General features: G+C 43.1%; 1 protein-coding gene across 1 annotated transcript in view; it reads right to left on the reverse strand.

The window, feature by feature from the left end:
- Window positions 1-20,865, reverse strand: part of LOC126335206 (uncharacterized) — a 33,809-nt gene extending 12,944 nt beyond the window's left edge. Inside the window, exon 1 of the mRNA XM_049998218.1 lies at window positions 20,197-20,865. Coding sequence (XP_049854175.1) covers window positions 20,197-20,626 — 430 coding nt within the window. The 5' untranslated portion in view covers window positions 20,627-20,865. The remainder of the gene's footprint in view (window positions 1-20,196) is intronic.
- Between the last annotated feature and the right edge of the window lie 975 nt (window positions 20,866-21,840).

The following is a 21,840-nucleotide window of genomic DNA, read 5'->3' on the forward strand; positions in this document are numbered from 1 at the left end:
TATCACGTAATGCTCGATTTAAATGGACCATTTGCTGTTGGTAGCGATCAGTGGTAACGGTTTCACCAGGTTTTAGCATCTAATAATAGACGGCATTCTTCTAATCCCAGAGCATTGTATTCTTTCCCAAGCGATTTGGTCTTGCAGTGGATGTCGGTGGTTTTCCTGGATTCAACCACTATTTACGTCGCTTAGGGTTCTCAAAATATATCCATTTTTCATCATTGCGGGCAGCAATTCGCAATTTGTCTTTCGATTTGCTTGCTGTCTTTCATTCAGTTCATCCGGATCGCATTTTCCTACTTCCTGCACATTTTCCATAGCTTTCAACCGAAGAGAAACGGCTTTCTGCGTCCCATTCAATTTTTCCGCGAGTTCCTCTTGAGTTCGAGTGTCATCTTCATCCAGTAAGGCATGCAATTCGTTCTCTTCGAACTATTTCGGTGGTTTCCCGCGCTCGTCGTTTCTCACGTCAAAATCACCACTTTTCAATTTTCTGAACCACTCGATACACTGTGTTTTCCCAAGAGCATGTTCGCCGAAAACTTCGACAAACAGTAGAAGGTTATTCACGAGTAGCTCCGTGAGTTGAGATGAGGACTGTACAAAATCTACAAGACGTATAGAAAAACAACACATTTCGGTAGATAGCTCATCCCGGCAAGTTTAAATTCGTGATACGCGCCGTGGTGTAGTCGTACTGGAGGCAGAGATGTCAGAACATGTAGACGAGTCATCTCATCCATACTGTCACATCCGAATAGTTCGCTCTTGCTGCTAGGCACCTCAGCTAAGAGATGTCCAAAGCGCACTTCTGTCAGGCCATCAGAGACAGTTTGTGTCTGCCGCTTCAATGACGTATTGACATTTGCGACCTCACAAACGGTGCCGGACATCTGTAAAGTGAGTTAAAATGTTGGAGAGGTGGGCTATCCACCGATACGTTTCGCTTTTCTGCATCTCTTGTAGTTTTCGGGCAGTCGTCTTCTGAAATCACGGAGGTACTTATGAATAGCCCAGTATTTTCTGTGGTTTTCGTATTCCTCTGGCATCTTTCTACTAATGTTCACACTTCCACTAGGTGTTCGGTGTCTTTTCTACGGACAGCTTTCACTATAATTATTGAGATGTGCGTCGCTCGTGTTCGTGCCATATCTCATTTGACATCTTATTTTTCACTGTACGACCACCTCGTTTTGTGGATTTCAATTACTGGTGCCACTAAGTTGCCGCCTTGCCGGCCCGTGAGCGGCAGCAGCTGCGCTTATCGACATAAGCCCTGGCGTATTATCTTTGCTAACTGCTATTACTTCCTGATTGTCGTGTGTTGGGAGGGAGTTCGGATCTGCCAGCCAGTTCGAACGCGTCTGCAGTGCAGTTCGGACCTGGCAGTCGTAGAGTTGGGACGGGGCTTGGGTAGCCATGACTCGCCCGGCCATCGCCGGCACACATGACTTGAACTGGGGACGGCCTTGGTTGATCACCGTTCGCTTATGGGCTGCCGGTGTGTGTCTCAACTCGTGGTTCGGCAGTGTCATTGCTCGGTCACTGCTTTTAGCATTGGTTGCGTTCTTCGTCCTAGTGTTTGTGAAATTATGGGTAGCTTGTGATCTCGACTGCTCAGTTATTTTAGTGCTATCTCCATGCTGGTGTGTAAGGAGTCGGTCGGTTGGGGTGGAGCAGCGAGGAATATTCCGCGGGGTGTGGTTTGGCCGGGCCCACACCGTGTCAGAATGTGTGGGGCTGTTCCCATTTCTATGAGGTCCGTAGCTCACCGACCCTGGACACGAAAGTTGAGTTTGGATTCACATTGTACCGTTTGGTTCTCGTTGTTGGCTGTTGGAACATTACCGCGACCGACAACGTTTGTGTTCGAGTTGGCGAAGGTTTAGCTTCAGTCCGGTGGAGTCTAACTGTATTTGGTTATTTGCAATTGAAGTGCACCAGCGGAATTTTCTGCCTTGTGGCCGTTAACGTTCCGGTTACCTGCCCTGGCCAATGACGTAAATTTAGGCAGTGCCCTTTCCTCACCGTGTTGTCGCTGTCAGGCAGTGGGTAGATCGACAGCATAGTGTATGCTTGGTTGTGGGCGTCCATGCCTTTTACATTTGTATTGAACTCCCAGTTGTGTGCTGGGCAAGTGGAGCGTAAGTTACCTTGTCGGTGGGTTGGTTTGTCGTCGGACCGAGAATGGTTGGACCGACTGCCTGTCTCACCTAAGTGAACGTTAGTATTTCAAGTGCCGGCCGGTTCGTGTACATGTTGTATGTTATCCGTATTTCCCTACAGTTTACCCCTAGAATCTCCAACATCATGCACCATCTGACATTGCTGAACGCTTTTTCCAGGTCGATAAATCCCATTAACGTGTCTTTACTTTTTTCTAGTCTTGCTTGCATTATCAACTGCAGCATCAGAATGCCTCTTTGATGCCTTTACCTTTCGTAAATCCAGACTGATCGTTGAGGGATACCAACACGAAAACCTTTGGGTAACCCATGTCACACAACCAGGCTGCACATCTTTTGGGTAACTCCAGCGTGCTGGGTAATGTAAGACAGTAACGTATTTTAGACTATGAAGCGAAATGAGACAGCCGGAGTTGTAACTAAAAAGGATGTTTATTTAGTCGGTGACAGGATTCTGTGTATGTCCACTCTCAAACCAACCAATGTTTGCGAAGTAAAATGTCCGTCCAAAATAGCAGACAATCAAATGGGTACATACTCGTGTGTGTATGGTTCCAACTAATGTTTTAATGATTCGTTAACGAACATTAGTTGGGACCATACATATTCGTACCCTCTGTATTTACTGCTATTTTGGACGAACATTTTACTTGGTAAACATTGGTTTGTTCGAGAATGGGCATAGCTCGAAACCGGTCACCGATAAAATAAACATCCGTTTTAGTTTGCAACCCCGGCTGTCTCTTCTTACATCACTGAAACCTTTCTCCTCTGTTGGATTCGGAAGAGTAAACCAACGGGGTTATCGCACTTCCAGATGAACTTCCAGGAAACCTCAGGCCCATACGAGAGACATGGGCTGCAAGGAGTAACTTCGCAATGAGCCCAGAGGATCACGACGTGCTGACCACTCACTGCGTCATCCTCCTCCATATGGCGTCACTTGATTGAAGTAGGGAGGTGCTTGAGGTAAGCACATCATTTCTCCAAGCCGTTGTCAGTTTTCCAGATACTGGAATCGGTACTTCTCATTCAGCAACCTCTTCAATTCCTCTCAAGAAGACGTACGCACCCTCTTCGTCTCATTCCCTCTCGATGCTCGGAATTTCACCGTGACCCACTCGCGGTTCTCAACTTCCTTGCGTACTTAGTTGCAGAGGAAGGCTTAACAGTCATACAATAACCACAGAATATAACTCCAGTTTAAAAAATTGGTTTGCTAATGAAGGGAAAATTTTGCCGCTATCTGAAACCCGACCATGAGGTTGGGGAATGCATTGTTTACTCGCGTGATCTGTAGATATAATGCTCATGAAAGATTAAATTTTCGTCAAGAAACTCTGCCAAACTGAAAGCAAATAGGACGTTATAGGAACTGACCGAAACACGCGCGTACTAAGTGCCACTACAAACGATCTGGCGTCATCTCCACCATTTTTATGAGCTTCGCAGCCAGTGTGATGGGAGCACGTAAAGACGGGGCTTCTGACACCACACCAGTAGATTTAATTGACTCCTGCTGGGAACTATATTACGGAGAAGATGCGAGAGATGTATCACATCATATTAAGCACAATGAAAGAAGTGTAAAATGAATCCATAGAACCAGCTTATTGCCAGATAAAAATTCATTAATGTTTTAAACAATCTGAACAAAAACAAGTCAACTGGAACAGATAAGATTCCTGCTGAGTTATTAAAGAAAGCTGGAGATAAGGCAAAGGAACAGTTACATAAATTTGCGTGTGTCTGTTATGAATCTGGAACGCTACAAGACGATTTATAAAAAGTAAAACAGTTACCACACCTCAGAAGGCATATGGCAATTTTTGTTCAAGTTATACAACCTTGGCAATTTCAGCTAGGGAATGGCACTGTGAGTGATCTAAGAAAGAACAGGAAAACGTAAAACACTTCCAATTCCATAAATTAAAGAAAATATTTGGTAGAGTGGGCTGTAAAGTACTCTCTGGAAAAGTGAATAAAACCATATCACGCTGGTCACATAAAAGACTGAATCTCACTCCACCAAAAAAAAAAAAAAAAACAGAATGTGGAAATAGATATCGACGTAATCAGAAGAAAGGCTAGGGTAAGAAAAAGTGTCCTACAGTTTTGTTCTCTCTCACAACATTTACTTAATTTGTTCACAGAGAGTGCAATACAAGTACTAAAAAGAGCCATTTAAGGGGATCAAAATTAATGGTAAACTAACACATTGTATTTGTTTTGCTCATGCTATGGTAATTATAGCAGATTCTGAAAAGGACTTGAACTATAAGCGAAAAATTTTGTCTGAGAACCACAAACTGAAAATGAATACAGAGACTAAAATGATGGAGCCAGATAGTCGAAGAGACAAGTAAAACAAACTTTAAGATAGAAAATAAAGTATTAATACAAGTAAATGAGTTTTTCTACTTGGAAAGTACAAAGTACTATATTAGATATTACAAGACGAATTGCAATGACTACACTCACTTTACTAAGGTTTGAAGCTCATAATGATGTTCTTCCGTGTTTGCGATTTAAAAATTGGGTTGTTTTGAAAATCAGCCTTATGCAAACACAATTAGTTCTTTGTGTCTACCCAATACAAAAATAAGTTAATTGTGAATTGCACAAGACTGATTTACAAAACAACCCAGTTTTACAATGACTTTGTTTGGTTCGCTTTCCCCACAACATTATCTTAGGTGTAGTACCAGTAAGTCATTCGTAATTGTAACGGCTAAGTATTTAAGAAGGTTGTATACTTGAAAGAAATCTGGAGATACTAAAAGGTATCAGATAGATTATATAATGGTAAGACAGAGATTTAGGAACCCGGTTTTAAATTGTAAGACATTTCCAGGGGCAGATGTGGACTCTGACCACAATCTATTGGTTATGACCTGTAGATTAAAACTGGAGAAACTGCAAAAAGGTGGGAATTTAAGGAGATGGGATCTGGATAAACTGAAAGAACCAGCGGTTGTACAGAGTTTCAGGGAGAGCATAAGGGAACAATTGACAGGAATGGGGGAAAGAAATACGGAAGAAGAAGAATGGGTAGCTTTGAGGGATGAAGTAGTGAAGGCAGCAGAGGATCAAGTAGATAAAAAGACGAGGGCTAGTAGAAATCCTTGGGTAACAGAAGAAATATTGATTTTAATTGATGAAAGGAGAAAATATAAAAATGCAGTAAATGAAGCAGGCAAAAAGGAATACAAACGTCTCAAAAATGAGATCGACAGGAAGTGCAAAATGGCTAAGGAGGGATGGCTAGAGGACAAATGTAGGGATGTAGAGGCTTATCTCACTAGGTGTAAGATAGATACTGCCTACAGGATAATTAAAGAGACCTTTGGAGATAAGAGAACTACTTGTATGAACATCAAGAGCTCAGATGGAAACCCAGTTCTAAGCAAAGAAGGGAAAGCAGAAAGGTGGAAGGAGTATATAGAGGGTCTATACAAGGGCGATGTACTTGAGGACAATATTATGGAAATGGAAGAGGATGTAGATGAACATGAAATGGGAGATACGATACTGCGGGAATAGTCTGACAGAGCACTGAAAGATCTGAGTCAAAACAAGGCCCTGGGAGTAGACAACATTCCATTAGAACTACTGACGGCCTTGGGAGAGCCAATCCTGACAAAACTCTACCAACTGGTGAGCAAGATGTATGAGACAGGCGAAATACCCTCAGACTTCAAGAAGAATATAATAATTCCAATCCCAAGGAAAGCAGGTGTTGACAGATGTGAAAATTACCGTACAATTAGTTTAATAAGCCACAGCTGCAAAATACTAACACGAATTCTTTACAGACGAATGGAAAAAGTAGTAGAAGCCGACCTCGGGGAAGATCAGTTTGGATTCCGTAGAAATACTGGAACACTTGAGGCAGCACTGACCTTACGACGTATCTTAGAAGAAAGATTAAGGAAAGGCAAACCTACGTTTCTAGCATTTGCAGACTTAGAGAAAGCTTTTGAAAATGTTGACTGGAATACTCTCTTTCAAATTCTGAAGGTGGCAGGGGTAAAATACAGGGAGCGAAAGGCTATTTACAATTTGTACAGAAACCAGATGGCAGTTATAAGAGTCGAGGGACATGAAAGGGAAGCAGTGGTTGGGAAGGGAGTGAGACAGGGCTGTAGCCTCTCCCCGATGTTATTCAATCTGTATATTGAGCAAGCAGTAAAGGAAACAAAAGAAAAATTCGGAGTAGGTATTAAAATCCATGGAGAAGAAATAAAAGCTTTGAGGTTCGCCGATGATATTGTAATTCTATCAGGGACAGCAAAGGACTTGGAAGAGCAGTAGAACGGAATGGACAGTGTCTTGAGAGGAGGATATAAGATGAACATCAACAAAAGCAAAACGAGGATAATGGAATGTAGTCGAATTAAGTCGGGTGATGCTGAGGGAATTAGATTAGGAAATGAGACATTTGAAGTAGTAAAGGAGTTTTTCTATTTCGGGAGCAAAATAACTGATGATGGTCGAAGTAGAGAGGATATAAAATGTAGACTGGCAATGGCAAGGAAAGAGTTTCTGAAGAAGAGAAATTTGTTAACATCGAGTATAGATTTAAGTGTCAGGAAGTCATTTCTGAAAGTATTTGTATGGAGTGTAGCCATGTATGGAAGTGAAACATGGACGATAAATAGTTTGGACAAGAAGAGAATAGAAGCTTTCGAAGTGTGGAGCTACAGAAGAATGCTGAAGATTAGATGGGTAGATGACATAACTAATGAGGAAGTATTGAATAGGATTGGGGAGAAGAGAAGTTTGTGGCACAACTTGACCAAAAGAAGGGTTCGGTTTGTAGGACATGTTCTGAGGCGTCAAGGGATCACCAATTTAGTATTGGAGGGTAGCGTGGAGGGTAAAAATCGTAGAGGGACACCAAGAGATGAATACACTAAGCAGATTCAGAAGGATGTAAGTTGCAGCATGTACTGGCAGATGAAGAAGCTTGCACAGAACAGAGTAGCATGGAGAGCTGCATCGAACCAGTCTCAGGACTGAAGACCACAACAACAACAACAAGTATTTAAATGAATTAATTTACCGTTCAAACGAAATTTAGCAGAGTCCTTTGAGTACTCATGAGGATGACTTCGCACTTTTCGTTATTTAGAGTCAGTTTCCACTTTTCGCACAGTACAGATATCTGGTCTGTTTTTTGCAGTTGGTTTTGATAGTTTTATGACTTCAAAGGGGGCAATCGACTACATCATCTGCAAACAATCTAAGCGGGCTGGTTATATTGTCCCCTAAATCGTTTATATAGATCAGGAACAGCAGAGGGTATATAACGCCAGATATTACTTCTGTTTTGCTTGATGACTTTCCGTCAGTTACTACGAACGGTGATCTATCTGACAGGAAATTGCGTATCCAGTAGCACAACTGAGACGGTACTCGGTAGGTACGCAGTTTGATCAGTACTCGCTTATGAGAAGCGGTGTAAAAAGCTTTCAGGAAATTAAAAATATGGAATTAATCTGACATCCCCTGTCGATAGCATTCATTACGAAGTGTTAATAAAAAGCTAGTTTTGATTCACCAGAACGATATTTCCTGAATCCGTTTTGTCTGTTTGTCAATAAATCATTCTCTTCGAGGTGATCCATTGTGTTCGAGCACAGCATATGTATTTAAATCGTACTGAAAATCCACATTAGCGACAGGGGCCCGTAATTCAGCAGATTATTCCTATTCGGGTACTTGTGTGATCAGTGCAACTTTGCAATCTTTAGGTAAGAATCTTTCGACGAACGAACGGTTGTATATGATTGTTATGTATGAAGCTACTGTATCAGCATACTCTGAAAGATATGAAACCGGTATCTGAAGTCCTTGCCTTTATTGAGTGATGTAACCTGCTTCGCTACAGTAAACTATCTAAGACTACATCTAAGTTACTCATTTTGGCAGTTCTTCTTGATTAGCGTTCCAGACTATTTACATCGTCTTTAGTGAAAGACTTTCGGGAAACGGTGATTAATATCTCTGTTTTAGTGGCACTGTCATCAGTGAAGGTATTGATTGTCTCTTGATGCTGGTGTCCTCCATATACGACCAGGATCTCTTCCAATTCCTGCCAGTTTTCGATGCAGGCTTTCGTTGTGGAGACTGTGAAAAGCTTCTAGCATTGATGTCCGCACTAAGTTTCGAGCTTCAGTAAAACATCGCCAATCTTGGAGTTTTTGCATTCTTTTAAATTTGGCACGTTGAAGTCACTAATGCGTGTATCCGTCATTACGCTCCCTATTTGCTCAAGATTGTATGTTATTGAGGGGTCAAGTACGTTTTCGCAACCATTTATAACTATTCAAAATAAATTTCGGAGAAAGCTTTCATAACGATTTCGGACAACGTTTTATGCTTACCGCCAACTTTGAAAACGAATTTGCAACAACACGTGGAGGATAGGTTTGAAGTCACCACCAACTGTATTTGTATGAGTGGGCTGCCTGTTTGAAAAGAGACTCAAGTTTTCATTGAAGTGCAGTAACTGTATCTTCAGAATCGGGGGGTCGGAAAAGGAACCAATTATTAATTTATTCCTGTTGTTAACCATAACCTCCACCCACACTAACTCACAGGAACTGTCTACTTCAATTTCATTACAAGGTAAGCTACTTCTAACAGCAATAAACACTCCACCATCAATTATATTTAACCAGTTATTTTTGAAAACGGTAAGTCCTAGATAAAAATTGAACTTATCTGATGTTTTAGACAGCTTTAAGTACCCGTAGGGATTTGAGCATCAGTGCTTTCTATGGCGATTGGAGATCTGATACTTTCCCATTATACCCTACAGAGGCATGAAAATAAGGAATCAACAAAAAAATGACACACTGGAAAGAAAAATACCAGTTGCCTTAAAAATGTCAGACGGCCACGTAAACATCAGTATGTGACTAAGAAAATAAAAGAACCCACTGATGATGGTGAAACTTGATCGAAGCATGTTTGGGTGTCAAAAGGGAGAAACTGTTTTCATAGCTATATATTAGGAAGCAAATAAGGACAAAAGTGAGTTTCAAACAGAATATGAATACGTAAGAGTTCACTTTGTAAATCAGAGATGTTCACGTGTTATATTGGATTTTCCATTGATTTAGTATTCGCGAATTTATTAACATATAATGCTCCTATCTTTTGAACAGCCTTTCCTGGTTCAACCACAATATACGTCGCTTCAGGGCAAGCTATAATTCTAAGAAGCTCAGTAAGAGAAGTGAGTAAATTCTAAGAAAATGAGCAACCCCGCACCGTGTCAAACAGCATCAATTTCTCTACAAATAACCGTTTGTTCCTTAGAGTTTGAGAAACTGTGAAATGCAGACCTGACGAGCACAGGATAGAGAGAACTTCTGATGCAACAGTTAAATCTCTACCGTAAACAATATATGCAAGCAGTGTGGCCAAATGATTTTGAGCTCGGACCTCAGTTCTGTTATTTTAAAGGATGGACAAAATAAAACTCGCCTGGAAAATGTATCCTCATCCACAATTGAGGCAGATGATGTAACTTAGATTGCCTATCATGAGGTGCATGAAATATTTTTCAGGCCAGTTTTATTCTCTATATTATCAGGTCCAGCGAAGTACCGAAGTGCAGATATTCCTACAGATTGGATTCTTCTTCGATGAGGTCACTTTCGATTGTGGTGCTATTTTCAACTGGCGTAATTGCTACAGGGGATAGGCAAAACACCTGTACTTACTTGGGAATGGTTTATTAATAAGGGCTTGGACACCAGTTTGCCCGTAATACAGCTACGATTCTTCTTGGAATACTGACATATGATGATTGTATAGTCTGCAGTGGAATGTTACGCCACTCTTCGATCAGAACGTCTTCTACTGCTGTCGTTATGAGGAAGGCGGAAATCTGCTTCGCAGTCTGAGCTCCAATACCGCCGAGAAGTGTTAGATAATGTTCGAGCCCGGAGACGGTGCTGGCGATGGAACACGCTGGAGTTCAGCTGCATGCTCCTCATACCACTACTGTACTGTCCTGGCTGTGTGCCTGGGTGCATTATCGTCCTAAAATATGGCATTATTGTTGGGGAAGAACATCTGAATCAAGGGGTGCCCCTGATCACCTAAAATGTTCACATAATCGTTGGCTGTAACACGGCCTTTGCGAGTAACGATGGGACCAGCAGAATACCATGATATGACTGCCCACACCATCCTACTTCCACCTCCATGTTAACCGTTGGAATCAAGCAATCAAGATTGTAGGCTCCAGATGTAAACCCGGCCCAATCTTGGAAATAACTGAAACGTTGACTCGTCAGACCATGTGATCAGCTGACCAGGATTTATGCTCCTGACACCACGTTTTACACCTCTTTGCGTTGGTTGTTGTCACTAATGCTTTCGTATTGGCAACTCGTCTATGAATATACGCCTCATGGAGTTCTCGGCGGACGGCGTCGATAGATACGGTATCTCAAAGATGGTTATTGAGCTCTGCAGTCACTTTAATCGCAGTAGTTCTTTTTCGTGTTAGCGTACGACGATCTCGTCATTTAGTTTAGATTTGCGCCCGCTATTACGTTTACACTCTGATGTCTTTCCATGTTTTGTGTAGGCTGTCATGACTGTTGAAACAGTTGCTCTTGAAACATTCAACAAGTTGGCTATCTTGGTTACACGTCGACCTCGGCCTCTGAACTCAAATACAGAATGTGCACTACTCGTAAACAACACGCACTGATGCCTATTCCCAACTGAACACGCACAGCCCAGCGCGACACGTGGCTTACCTGCATTGTTGACCGTCAAACACAACCATCCAATACTATCACAGTTCACATTATTTTGGGTATCCCCTTTGTGTCTACAGTGTTGACAGTCTATACGTTACATTCGTCTGAAATCACCAGAAACTATTCCCTACCAATGCGTGGATTGCAAATGGACAAACCTGGCGGGCAGGATTTTTGGTTGCTGCTTCCCATGTGAGTGATTTACGTTAAATGGTGATCGTTCGAGCTTGTAACATTATGTGATTGCCTTATCATTTTAAATCATTCACTAATCGAGCAGTCGCTCGGCAACAGCTACAGTTAGCAAATAATGTTGCGAGAATGTAAAAGGTGAACGACCTGTGACGTAACTTGTTTATTGTCGAAGCGCCGTCAGAGATGCAGTGAGTTATTGACTTTGAAAACCGCGGCGCGAAAAACAGACAGAAGAAGAACACTTTTACACTTTTTTTTAATGTACGGGATATTCTCGATGAACAGTTACTCATTATTTTCTTGTCTCTTGTAACTTGTGTCGGACGCGCATGTCTTGCCGCCGTATTATTATCGTTAAAAGTAAAGTAAAGTGCAATACTGGTAAATTTATTGAGCAACGTGTATGTGAAAACGTCAAAGGAATTATCGTCATTACCAGAAGAGAAGTACCAGTCAAAAACGGCATCCGTATTAAATCTTTCATTGCAGTGTAAGTTCTTCTATTAATTGCCATAAATTCAGATTTAAATGGAATTGGTGTATGGACTATTTATTTAGTGTAGAATCTATGTCTCACTCCTTCATGAAGTTATTTAATTTTCTTTATGTTTCTGCCAAATAGATAGTTCACAGTCACGAATTCTTTCGTCGAAATCGGACGGAAGTTGTATGCGACGAAATATTTTCTCCGCGCCACATTCTACTGGTAAATGCATGATAAACTACGGTTCCTTAGGAAATTCATGTTGAGCTATCCAAAAGTAATTATATTTTGAGTAGGCATTTACTCTCCTCTGCAATGCAACTTCCGACTGATCAGACGATCCAACAAGAGGCAGCCGCACACGGTCGGCGTTTGCAAATATATTTCCACCGCTGATTATAGCTATATGTTGCAGCACAAAAGAACATATTGTTATAATTAGCGACTACGAACGGGAACCTTTATAACGTATGTTTATGTATACACATTACGTAAACATATCGTTATAAGCTGTGTTGCCACAGTTGCTGGAGACTGTTTCTTTTATTGTCCACTAGGAGAAGTGGTTTCTATAGGATGATTCACAGTCTTATTTCGATATTAATGTCCGTGAGCCCCTAAACAAGAGACATCCTCATATCATCGTTTGTTTGTTAGGAGAGATCCCGTCCGACGGCCAGTCTGATCTCCGGAACTCATTTTTATGGGTGTTTCCTGTGGAGCTGCATCATGTCGCTGATATATGAAACGCTGCTTGAAAATGAAGAGGAAATTACTCTTATCTTATTAAACCGTGTGTTCAGAAAGTAACTATGCAGTGCCATGTTGTGGTGTGCTAAGTAATGAATAATATGATTGTCAGTTATTAATACAATATTTACCATTGTGTAACATATTTGAACCATATTTGACCAGGTATTTGTATTTGATCGCAGGTACGGTTTGACTGAAGACCAACGTTTTCTGTGATATCATTGTGATCCAGGTTATCATGCTGACAATTGAACAAAGAGTGTTTCTTGTGGAGCATGTGTTCGGCGATGAAGACCAGTGTACCTCAGCAGTGGAAGCTGAATTACAGCTAAGTTCCCAGGACTGAAGATGCCTAACAGCAATGCTGTACGGCACTCATCACCAAGTTTCGAAAGACCAGAAGCGTTCATAATGCTCCAAAATCAGGCAGGCCATCCACTTCCACATCCGAAGAGAGGGTGGCAGAGGTGCAAGACATGATGCTGCAAAGTCCAAAGAAATCGGTTAGAAGACTAGCTCAGCAGGCCCACATATCCGTGGATTCCGCTCACAAGATTCTCCGGAAGTCACTGTCCATGTAGCCGTGCAAAATGTCGTCGTGCATGAAATGAGAGACGCCGATCGTCCGGCGTGTATGTACTTTTGCAACTGGTTTCTGTTCTTCCTGCAAGACAATGGTGAGGGGATTCTTGACACAGCGTTCTTCACGGTTTTACCTCTCCGGTTACGTGAGTAGCCAGAATAGTCGCGGAGGATCTGCATGAATTTAAAGTGTCCCCACTGCATGATCAAAAGGTTGGTGTTTGTTGCACCGTGACTCCTAAACGCATCATTGGGCAGATTTTCTTTCAGGACACCATAAACTGGAGCTGCATTCTGGAGCCCTTCCTAGGAGAACTGAATGAGGACGAAATTGAGAATGCCCACAATGCGACGAACTTTTTAAAGGGCATCTTCGGTGACAGCATCACCTGTCGAGAAGTGTGGCATCCGCATTCACCTGACGTGGCTCCACCGGATTACCTTCTATGGGGTACGTTGAATGGAAAGGCCTATGAAGGCAGTCCGCACCACCATACAAGAACTCCAAGCTGCACTGTCACATCACATTCGGAACATCGTCCTGATGTTCTGCACAACGTCTTCAAAAACATGCAGAAACGTGTGCTACTGTGTCTTCAAGCTCAAGGGGATCACTTCCAGCATCTCTTATAGCTTCCATTAATTTAATACGGCACGTTATGAACTGCATAGTTACTTATTGAACACCCAGTATAACAGTGAAGGGAAATGTTAGATGGGGTGTCGAAAATTTGAGCGGTCTTGTAATGCATGCGAAGAAACCCGTTGTCACAAGTTTCTATGAAGTGTACGTTGTTTCTACGAAGAAAAGAAAAATGAATACTGATACTCCTCTTCTCAGTTTAGTACCTCTTGCCATACGTACAACTTTGATCTTAGAGATATGGGACATCTTGTATGCAAACAGTGATTATGGAATCGAGTAAATAGACGACGGACGCTAAATGGATAAACCTGCTTTTAGTATGACTTGTTTCTCGGCTGATTTTATATGCTACAATCGCAAAGATCCTTGTAATATTCGAAGGAGCAGTCAGTTCCATGTTCGATAGTGTAGCGCGAGAAAAACATTTGTTCTTATCAAGGTTGTAACGGAAGCTTGTCGCTGTCTTCTATGCACGTGTATTATGCTCACGAGATTATTACGGGGCGATGCACTAGCTATGCATAAATTGGAATCAGCAGATCGGCTAAACACAGGAAAGAATCAATCAGGCCGAGAAAACCAAGAAGCCGAAACTCTTCCTTTCTTTAATTTTTTGCTCATTCATATGAACGCAAGCATAAACTAACGCTCCATAGTGGTCGCCCTAAATTGGTTACGTCAAATGCCTGGATTTGCTCCTCTGAAAAGGCACAGATAATTCCTTCCCTATGCTTCCTCCGCCTATAAGGTCTACATGATCATCACATCCGGCAAGCCACTACTAGTTGCTCCGCCCCCTGTTCCACTCGCAAATGCACGGAGCGAAACACGACTATTTCTTTCAGTATGAACCTTATCTTGTTTCCGTGGTTCATTACGCGAAGTGTCTGTAGGTGACAGTAAAAGCGTTCTACAGTCGCAAATGTCGGTTCTGTGAACTTTCTCAATAGCGTTTCACGAAAGTAACTTCGTCTTCCCTCCAGGGATTGCAATTTCACTTCACAGAGCATTCGCGTAACACCCGGATGTTGATCGAACCCACCGGTTGCAGCTACAGAAACAAGCCTCTGAATTTCTACGATGTCCTCCTTCAATCTGACCTGGTGGCGATCTCGAACAGTCGAGCAGTTCTCAAGAATGGGTCTTAGAAGCGTTCCATACGCCGTCTCCTTCATAGATGAGCTACAGTTTTCTAGAGTCCTCCCAGGAAACTGAAGTCGACCTTCCCTACGACTGGCCTTACGTGTTCTTTCCATTTCATGTCACTGTGAAATGTAACTTCTAGATAGTCAATCGACATGACTAATACAGCATTCGAACATTATAGGGTTGTTTTTCCTGCTCAACTGCATTACTTTACATTTCAGATATTGACATGAAACTGCCAATCATTACACAAAATAGAAATTCTGTCCACGTCATCCTGTATCCTTCCACATCCACTCAACGTTGACATTTTCCCGTACACAACAGCATGATCATCAAACAGATGTACGTCACTCCTCACCTTATTCGACAGACCGTTTTCGTACGTGAACAAGAAGAGCGGCCTTTCAACCGTTCCCCGGGTCACTCCTGGCTCTATTTTTGTCTCCCTGATGGACACTCACCGTCCAGGGCAACGCACTATTACCCAAGAAGTCTTCGAGTCACGTATCTGAGAACCTATTCCGTACGCTCGAACCTTCTGTAGTGGTGCATCAAACACTTCCCGTAAACCTTGGAATGGAACCTACCTGTTCCCTTATATAAAGAATCAGCTATCACCCAAATAGACCTCTGGGAAGTATCTACAGCCATATTATTCCTCTGCAATTCACAACTGAGTGCCTGGCAGAAGGCTCATTGAATCACCTTCAAGCTATTTCTGTGCCTTTCCACTCTCGAATGATTCGTGGGAAAAACGAAATTTAAATATTTCCTTGTGAGCTCTGATTTCTCTTGTGTTATTATGATGATCATTTCTCCCTATGTAGCGGAGCGGCAACAGAATATTTTCGCATGCGGAGGCGAATGTGGGTGATTGAAACTTCATGCGAAGATCTTGCCGCAGCGACAAACGCCTTTGTTCTAATGATTACCACACCATTCGCGTGTAATACCCGTAGCACACTCTCCCCCTATTTCAGGCTAATACGAACCGAGTTGTCCATCTTTGGATTTTTTCGACGACCACCGTCAATCCTATCTGATACGGATCCCACACCACATCACCATACCCCAGAAGAGGACAGAGAAGCGTAGTGTTACCAGACTCTTAAGGAGACCTACTGTATTTTCTAAGTGTTGTATCAATAAAAAGCAGTATTTGGTTTGCTTTCCCCACAACATTATCCACGTGATTGTGCCAACTTAAGTTATTCGCATTTATAATCCCAAAACATTTAGCTGAATTGACACCCTTTAAATTTGTGTAATCTGTATGTACCCGAAATTTCGCAGATCCTTTTTTGTAATTATGTGGATTATTTAGAGTCAATTGCTGCTTTTGGTACCATACAGGTATCTTCTAAAACTTTTTCAATTGCTTTTGATGACTTTATATGACGGTAAATGACAGAATCATCTACAAACAATCTAAGTGCTCTGCTCAGATTGTCTCCTAAATGAATACGAAGCTGGTATCTGCACAGATACCATTGGTGATCTTGAAGCTCTCTAAGAATGAAATTACAATGAAATCAGACCATTAGGTGCTTACAGGCGTTGATAAATAACAACGACGACAGTTGAAAAATGTGTGACGCGACCGGAGCTCGAAACTGGGACCTCCTGCTTACATGGCAGACGCTCTATCCTACTGAGCCAGCGAGGATACTGACAACAGTACGACTGCAGGAACGTATCTCTGGCACGGCACCCGTGAGACCCACATTTCCCAACTTTCTGTCCACACACTACATTTGTAGTGTCCCTGTCCACCGTACTCATTACTCGCGGAAGCCAATCTACCGAGTCCCGTAAGAGTTCGGGCAATCTGAGTGCATCCGCACTGAAGATCATTGGCCGGTGAGCCTTATCTATATGAAGCTGGTATCTGTACAGATACCATTGGTGATCTTGCAGCTCTCTAAAAATGAAATCACAATGAAATCAGACCTTTAGCTACCTACAGGCATTGATAAATATCAACGGGGACAGTTGCAAAAATGTGTCCCCGTTGATATGTATCAACGCCTGTAAGCAGCTAAAGGTCTGATTTCACTGTAATTTCATTCTTCGAGAGTTGCAAATCACCAATGGCATCTGTACAGATAGCAGCTTCATATACAGGGTGTTACAAAAAGGTACGGCCAAACTTTCAGGAAACATTCCTCACACACAAATAAAGAAAAGATGTTATGTGGACAAGTGTCCGGAAACGCTTAATTTCCATGTTAGAGCTCATTTTAGTTTCATCAGTATGTACTGCACTTCCTCGATTCACCGCCAGTTGGCCCAATTGAAGGAAGGTAATGTGACTTCGGTGCTTCTGTTGACATGCGACTCATTGCTCTACAGTAATATCATCAAGCACATCAGTACGTAGCATGAACAGGTTAGTTTTCATCACGAACGTGGTTTTGCTGTCAGTGCAATGTTTACAAATGCGGAGTTGGCAGATGCCCATTTGATGTATGGATTAGCACGGGGCAATAGCCGTGGCGCGGTACGTTTGTATCGAGACAGATTTCCAGAACGAAGGTGTCCCGACAGGAAGACGTTCGAAGCAATTGATCGGCGTCTTAGGGAGCACGGAACATTCCAGCCTATGACTCGCGACTGGGGAAGACCTAGAACGACAAGGACACCTGCAATGGACGAGGCAATCCTTCGTGCAGTTGACGATAACCCTGATGCGAACGTCAGAGAAGTTGCTTCTGTACAAGGTAACGTTGACTACGTCACTGTATGGAGAGTGCTACGGGAGAACCAGTTGTTTCCGTACTATGTACAGCGTGTGCAGGCACCATCAGAGGCTGATTGGCCTCCACGGGTACACTTCTGCGAATGGTTTATCCAACAATGTTCTCTTTACGGAAGAGGCTTCATTCCAACGTGAGGAAATTGTAAATTTTCACTATCAGCATGTGTGGGCTGACGAGAATCCGCACGCAGTTGTGCAATCACGTCATCAACACAGATTTTCTGTGAACGTTTAGGCAGGCATTGTTGGTGATGTCTCGATTGGGCCCCATGTTCTTCGACCTACGCTCAATGGTGCATGTTATCATGATTTCATACGGGATACTCTACCTGTGCTGCTAGAACATGTGCCTTTACAAGTACGACACAACATGTGGTTCATGCACGATGGAGCTCCTGCGTACGCTTCTCAACAATAGATTCGGTGACCGATGATTTGGTAGAGGCAGACCAATTCCATGGCCTCCACGCTCTCCTGACCTCAACCCTCTTGACTTTCATTTATGGGGACATTTGAAAGCTATTGTCTACGCAACCCCGGTACCAAATGTAGAGACTCTTCGTGCTCGTATTGTGGACGGCTGTGATACAATACGCCATTCTCCAGGGCTGCATCAGCGCATCAGGGATTCCAGGCGACGGATGGTGGATGCATGTATCCTCGCTAACGGAGGACATTTTGAACATTTCCTGTAAGAAAGTGTTTGAAGCCACGCTGGTACGTTCTGTTGCTGTGTGTTTCCATTCCATGATGAATGTGATTTGAAGAGAAGTAATAAAATGAGCTCTAGCATGGAAAGTAAGCGTTTCCGGACACATGTCCACATAACATATTTTCTTTCTTTGTGTGTGAGGAATGTTTCCTGAAAGTTTGGCCGTACCTTTTTGTAACACCCTGTAGATAAGGCTTACCGGCTAATCGGTAGATTGACTGCCACGAGTAATGAATGTGGTGGGCAGGGGCCCTATAAATGTAGTGTGTGGACAGAAAATTGGGAAGTGTGGGTCTCACGGGGAGCGTGCCAGAGATAAGCCCCTGCAGTCGCACTGTCCTCTGTGTCCTCGGTGGATCAGCTAGCTGGTCTCTGTAATAAAAAACTGGGTGAAGATCTCATGTGACGTCCACGATGACCAGTTGCAACGACGATTAAAAAAAAAATCCGATAGAGCGCCTGCCATGTAAGCAGGAGGTCCTGGTTTCGAATCCCAGTCGGGGCAGACCTTTTCCAACTGTCCCCGTTGATATTTATCAACGCTTGTAAGCAGCTAAAGGTCTGATTTCATTGTAATTTGATGTCTCCTAATTCGTGTACGTAGAAAACGAACAGAAGAGGGCCTACAACACTTCCTTGGGGAACAGATAGTACTTCTGTTTTACTCTGACTTTGCGTCAATTACAACGAACTGTGACCTTTCTGACAGGTAATTACGAATTCAGTCACGCAACTGAGATGATAATCCATTAGGACGCTAACTGACCAGAAGGCGCTTGTGAGGAACAGTGTCAAAAGACTTCTGGAGATCTAAAAATACGGTATGAGTTTGACATCTCCTGTCGACAGCATTCATTACTTCGTGAGAATAAAGAGCTATTTGATAAGAACGATATTTTCTGAATCCGTGTTGACTGTCGAAAAATAATTTTCTTCGATGTAATTCATAATATGCAAACACAGTACATGTTGCAAAATCGTACTGCAGGTCGATGTTAGCGATATACGTCTGTAATTCAGCGGAATACTCCTGTCTCGGGTATTGGTGTGACTTGTGCAACTTTCCAGTCCTAATGAACGGATCTTGTACGGGATTGGGCAGTTGTATGGGATTGGTAAGTATGGAAATATAGTGTCAGCAAACTGAGAAAGGAACATGACTGTCATACTATCTGGACCGAAGTGATTTAAGCTACTTCGCGACACAAAGAATGTTTACTTTTTAAGTTACTTACGTTTGCGGTTGTTTTTTATGCGAATTCTGCAATATTTACTTCGTCTTCTATGGTGAAGGAATTTCGGAATGCTGTGTTTAGAAACTCTGCTTTAGTGGCACTATCGTCAGTAACATCATCATTGTTATCGTGCATTGAAGGTATTAATTCCAAACATTCGATCAGTGTTCAAAAAGACTGGCACAAATGTTCTGTACGTGATCTCCTCTGCACATGAGCTACACTTTCTTAGAATTTACCCAATAAACTGAAGCCGACCATTCGCCTTCCATGCAACCGATCTTATATGCTCGTTCCATTTCATATCGCTTTGCAATCAACAGCTCAGCTGACAAACGGAAGCTGCTAATTGAGGGAGTAGTAGAATATTATATCTAGTACGTAACGTAAACCTTTTAAGTGGTATCAAGGTGAGTTCCTCAACCCATGAGACAATGCAGAGAGAGATTTGACATTCAACTAAGAACAGCATCGATTCTGAAGGTCATATGGTTTTTTTCCACCATACAACAACAAGCCAGCTAGCTGAAGAGTGGTAAAGAAAAGATCTTCCATCACCAAGGTTCCTAAAGGCTACTTGTTGGTGACCACTGCATCATTAGAGAGTGCCAATGGCAGGTTTGGAAGCCGTTCAATGAGACATGCATTATGTGAATAATTACGTCAAAAGCATTGGTGCAGGTGTGTTTTAAGTGGAATCTTACCAGAAGAATGGTGATAGTCCTCTAGATCATCAGAATCGACGTGGCTGTGGTGATGAGAATCTGCATGGTGAGAGTCCCCATGGTGGTGAGAGTCTGCTTGTGGATGGTAGTTGTGGTGTGGCTCTGGCGGCCAGTGCAGGGGCGGCGGCGCTGGCGTGTGCACGTATGCAGGAGGATGGTGCTGGTAGCCAGGTCCAGACCCAGAGGGGCCGTACTCAGCGTGGAACTGAGGCTGCAGCTGGAACTGAGCGTGAGGCTGATGGTGTCCAAAGTAGTGGCCCCGCTCCTCGAGGCTGGCGCTGCTCGAATCAGAGGCGCCGCCCACTGTCACGATGCGGGAGATGGTGCCCGATGGGGTCCCAGGGGCCGAACCACTCGTGGCCGCCACTAACAGCAGCAGCAAGACGGTACTTCCGCTACCAGCTCTCATAACTCCAGAAAGAGAAACGGTTTCCTCGAATCAGTAGAATAACCACTGGTCTCTCTCTCTCTCTCTCTCTTGTGGGAGGCACGAGGAGTGTCAGCTCTGTAGTAGTTTTCCAAGTCTTCCAAACTGACTTTTATTCCCAGCAGTTAATTAGCCTCCCAAATGAAGAGAGCACACGCCAGTGTCAATGTACTTGAGAACCAATAATTCTGCACTGGAGCAGCATTGTCCTCAGATGTTCAGTTATTCTCACAAGAGAATGGGACCAGCTCTTGGTCAGAGGATAATCACTATATCTACAGAAAGCAAGTACTATCAGCTTCACAAGGTCTAGACTACTGATCACTGTAAATCACTTCTTACTAAACTCATTATCATGTTTATTCTATAGTCCAAGCACCTGAGATCTCAAGCTATACCACTGTCACTATTGTGAATATATGTTCTGTAACAAGATTTCCTTCCTTCTGATTGACAACTACTACTAATTTTACACTGTTCCGACCATCTGTCTTTCAAGACAGCCCACTAAATCACTTATTGTCAACAACAAGGAAACTTACGGCAAGATACTGGAAATCTTTCAAATTGCACCATAGTGGAAGGGTTGTGAAGCTAGACCCTACTAGAAGTGTCGTCACCTGAGCTGAGACTGAGTACAGGCATCCGATTTCTGAAAATATGTTGGGAATTTTACAGGTTACATTAGAACAGCATATTACTTATCTAGACTTGACTAGAAAGGCCCTCACGTGAGCAGCGGCAGCATCCTCAAGAGTATCGCAGAACCTGCAGACGGATACTCACTCGCCGGACGACATGAAGGCAGAAGCTAAGCAGCGCGGACCACGCACGCCTCCTTATAACGCACGCAGCCGGCCTGCCGGCGCTCACGGGTCCGTGGAATACTCTCACCCGCGCGACAATGGCCTCCGGCGGCGTGACACGTGACATTGTCCTTCGCGTCGCCTGCGCCCAGGACAAAGGATGCGCGCACCGAGAGGGAACGCTGAGCGCTCACCGCTAACTGCCGCCAAACGCTCGGCAGTAAAAGTGCTTTCTTCTCTCAAAAGACCGTTTACCCCGCGGTCACTGGCGCGAAGCACGCACGCTCTGCAACCGTGCACGTTTTTTATGAGATGTATCAGATCAGCTCATCGTATGTCTAGTTTTCCTTATGCCTGTCGTTCTCTCACCACGTCCTTTCCCCGTTTCTA

The sequence above is a fragment of the Schistocerca gregaria genome, chromosome 2 (assembly GCF_023897955.1).
Source record: "Schistocerca gregaria isolate iqSchGreg1 chromosome 2, iqSchGreg1.2, whole genome shotgun sequence".
NCBI classification, from domain to species: Eukaryota; Metazoa; Arthropoda; class Insecta; order Orthoptera; family Acrididae; genus Schistocerca; species Schistocerca gregaria.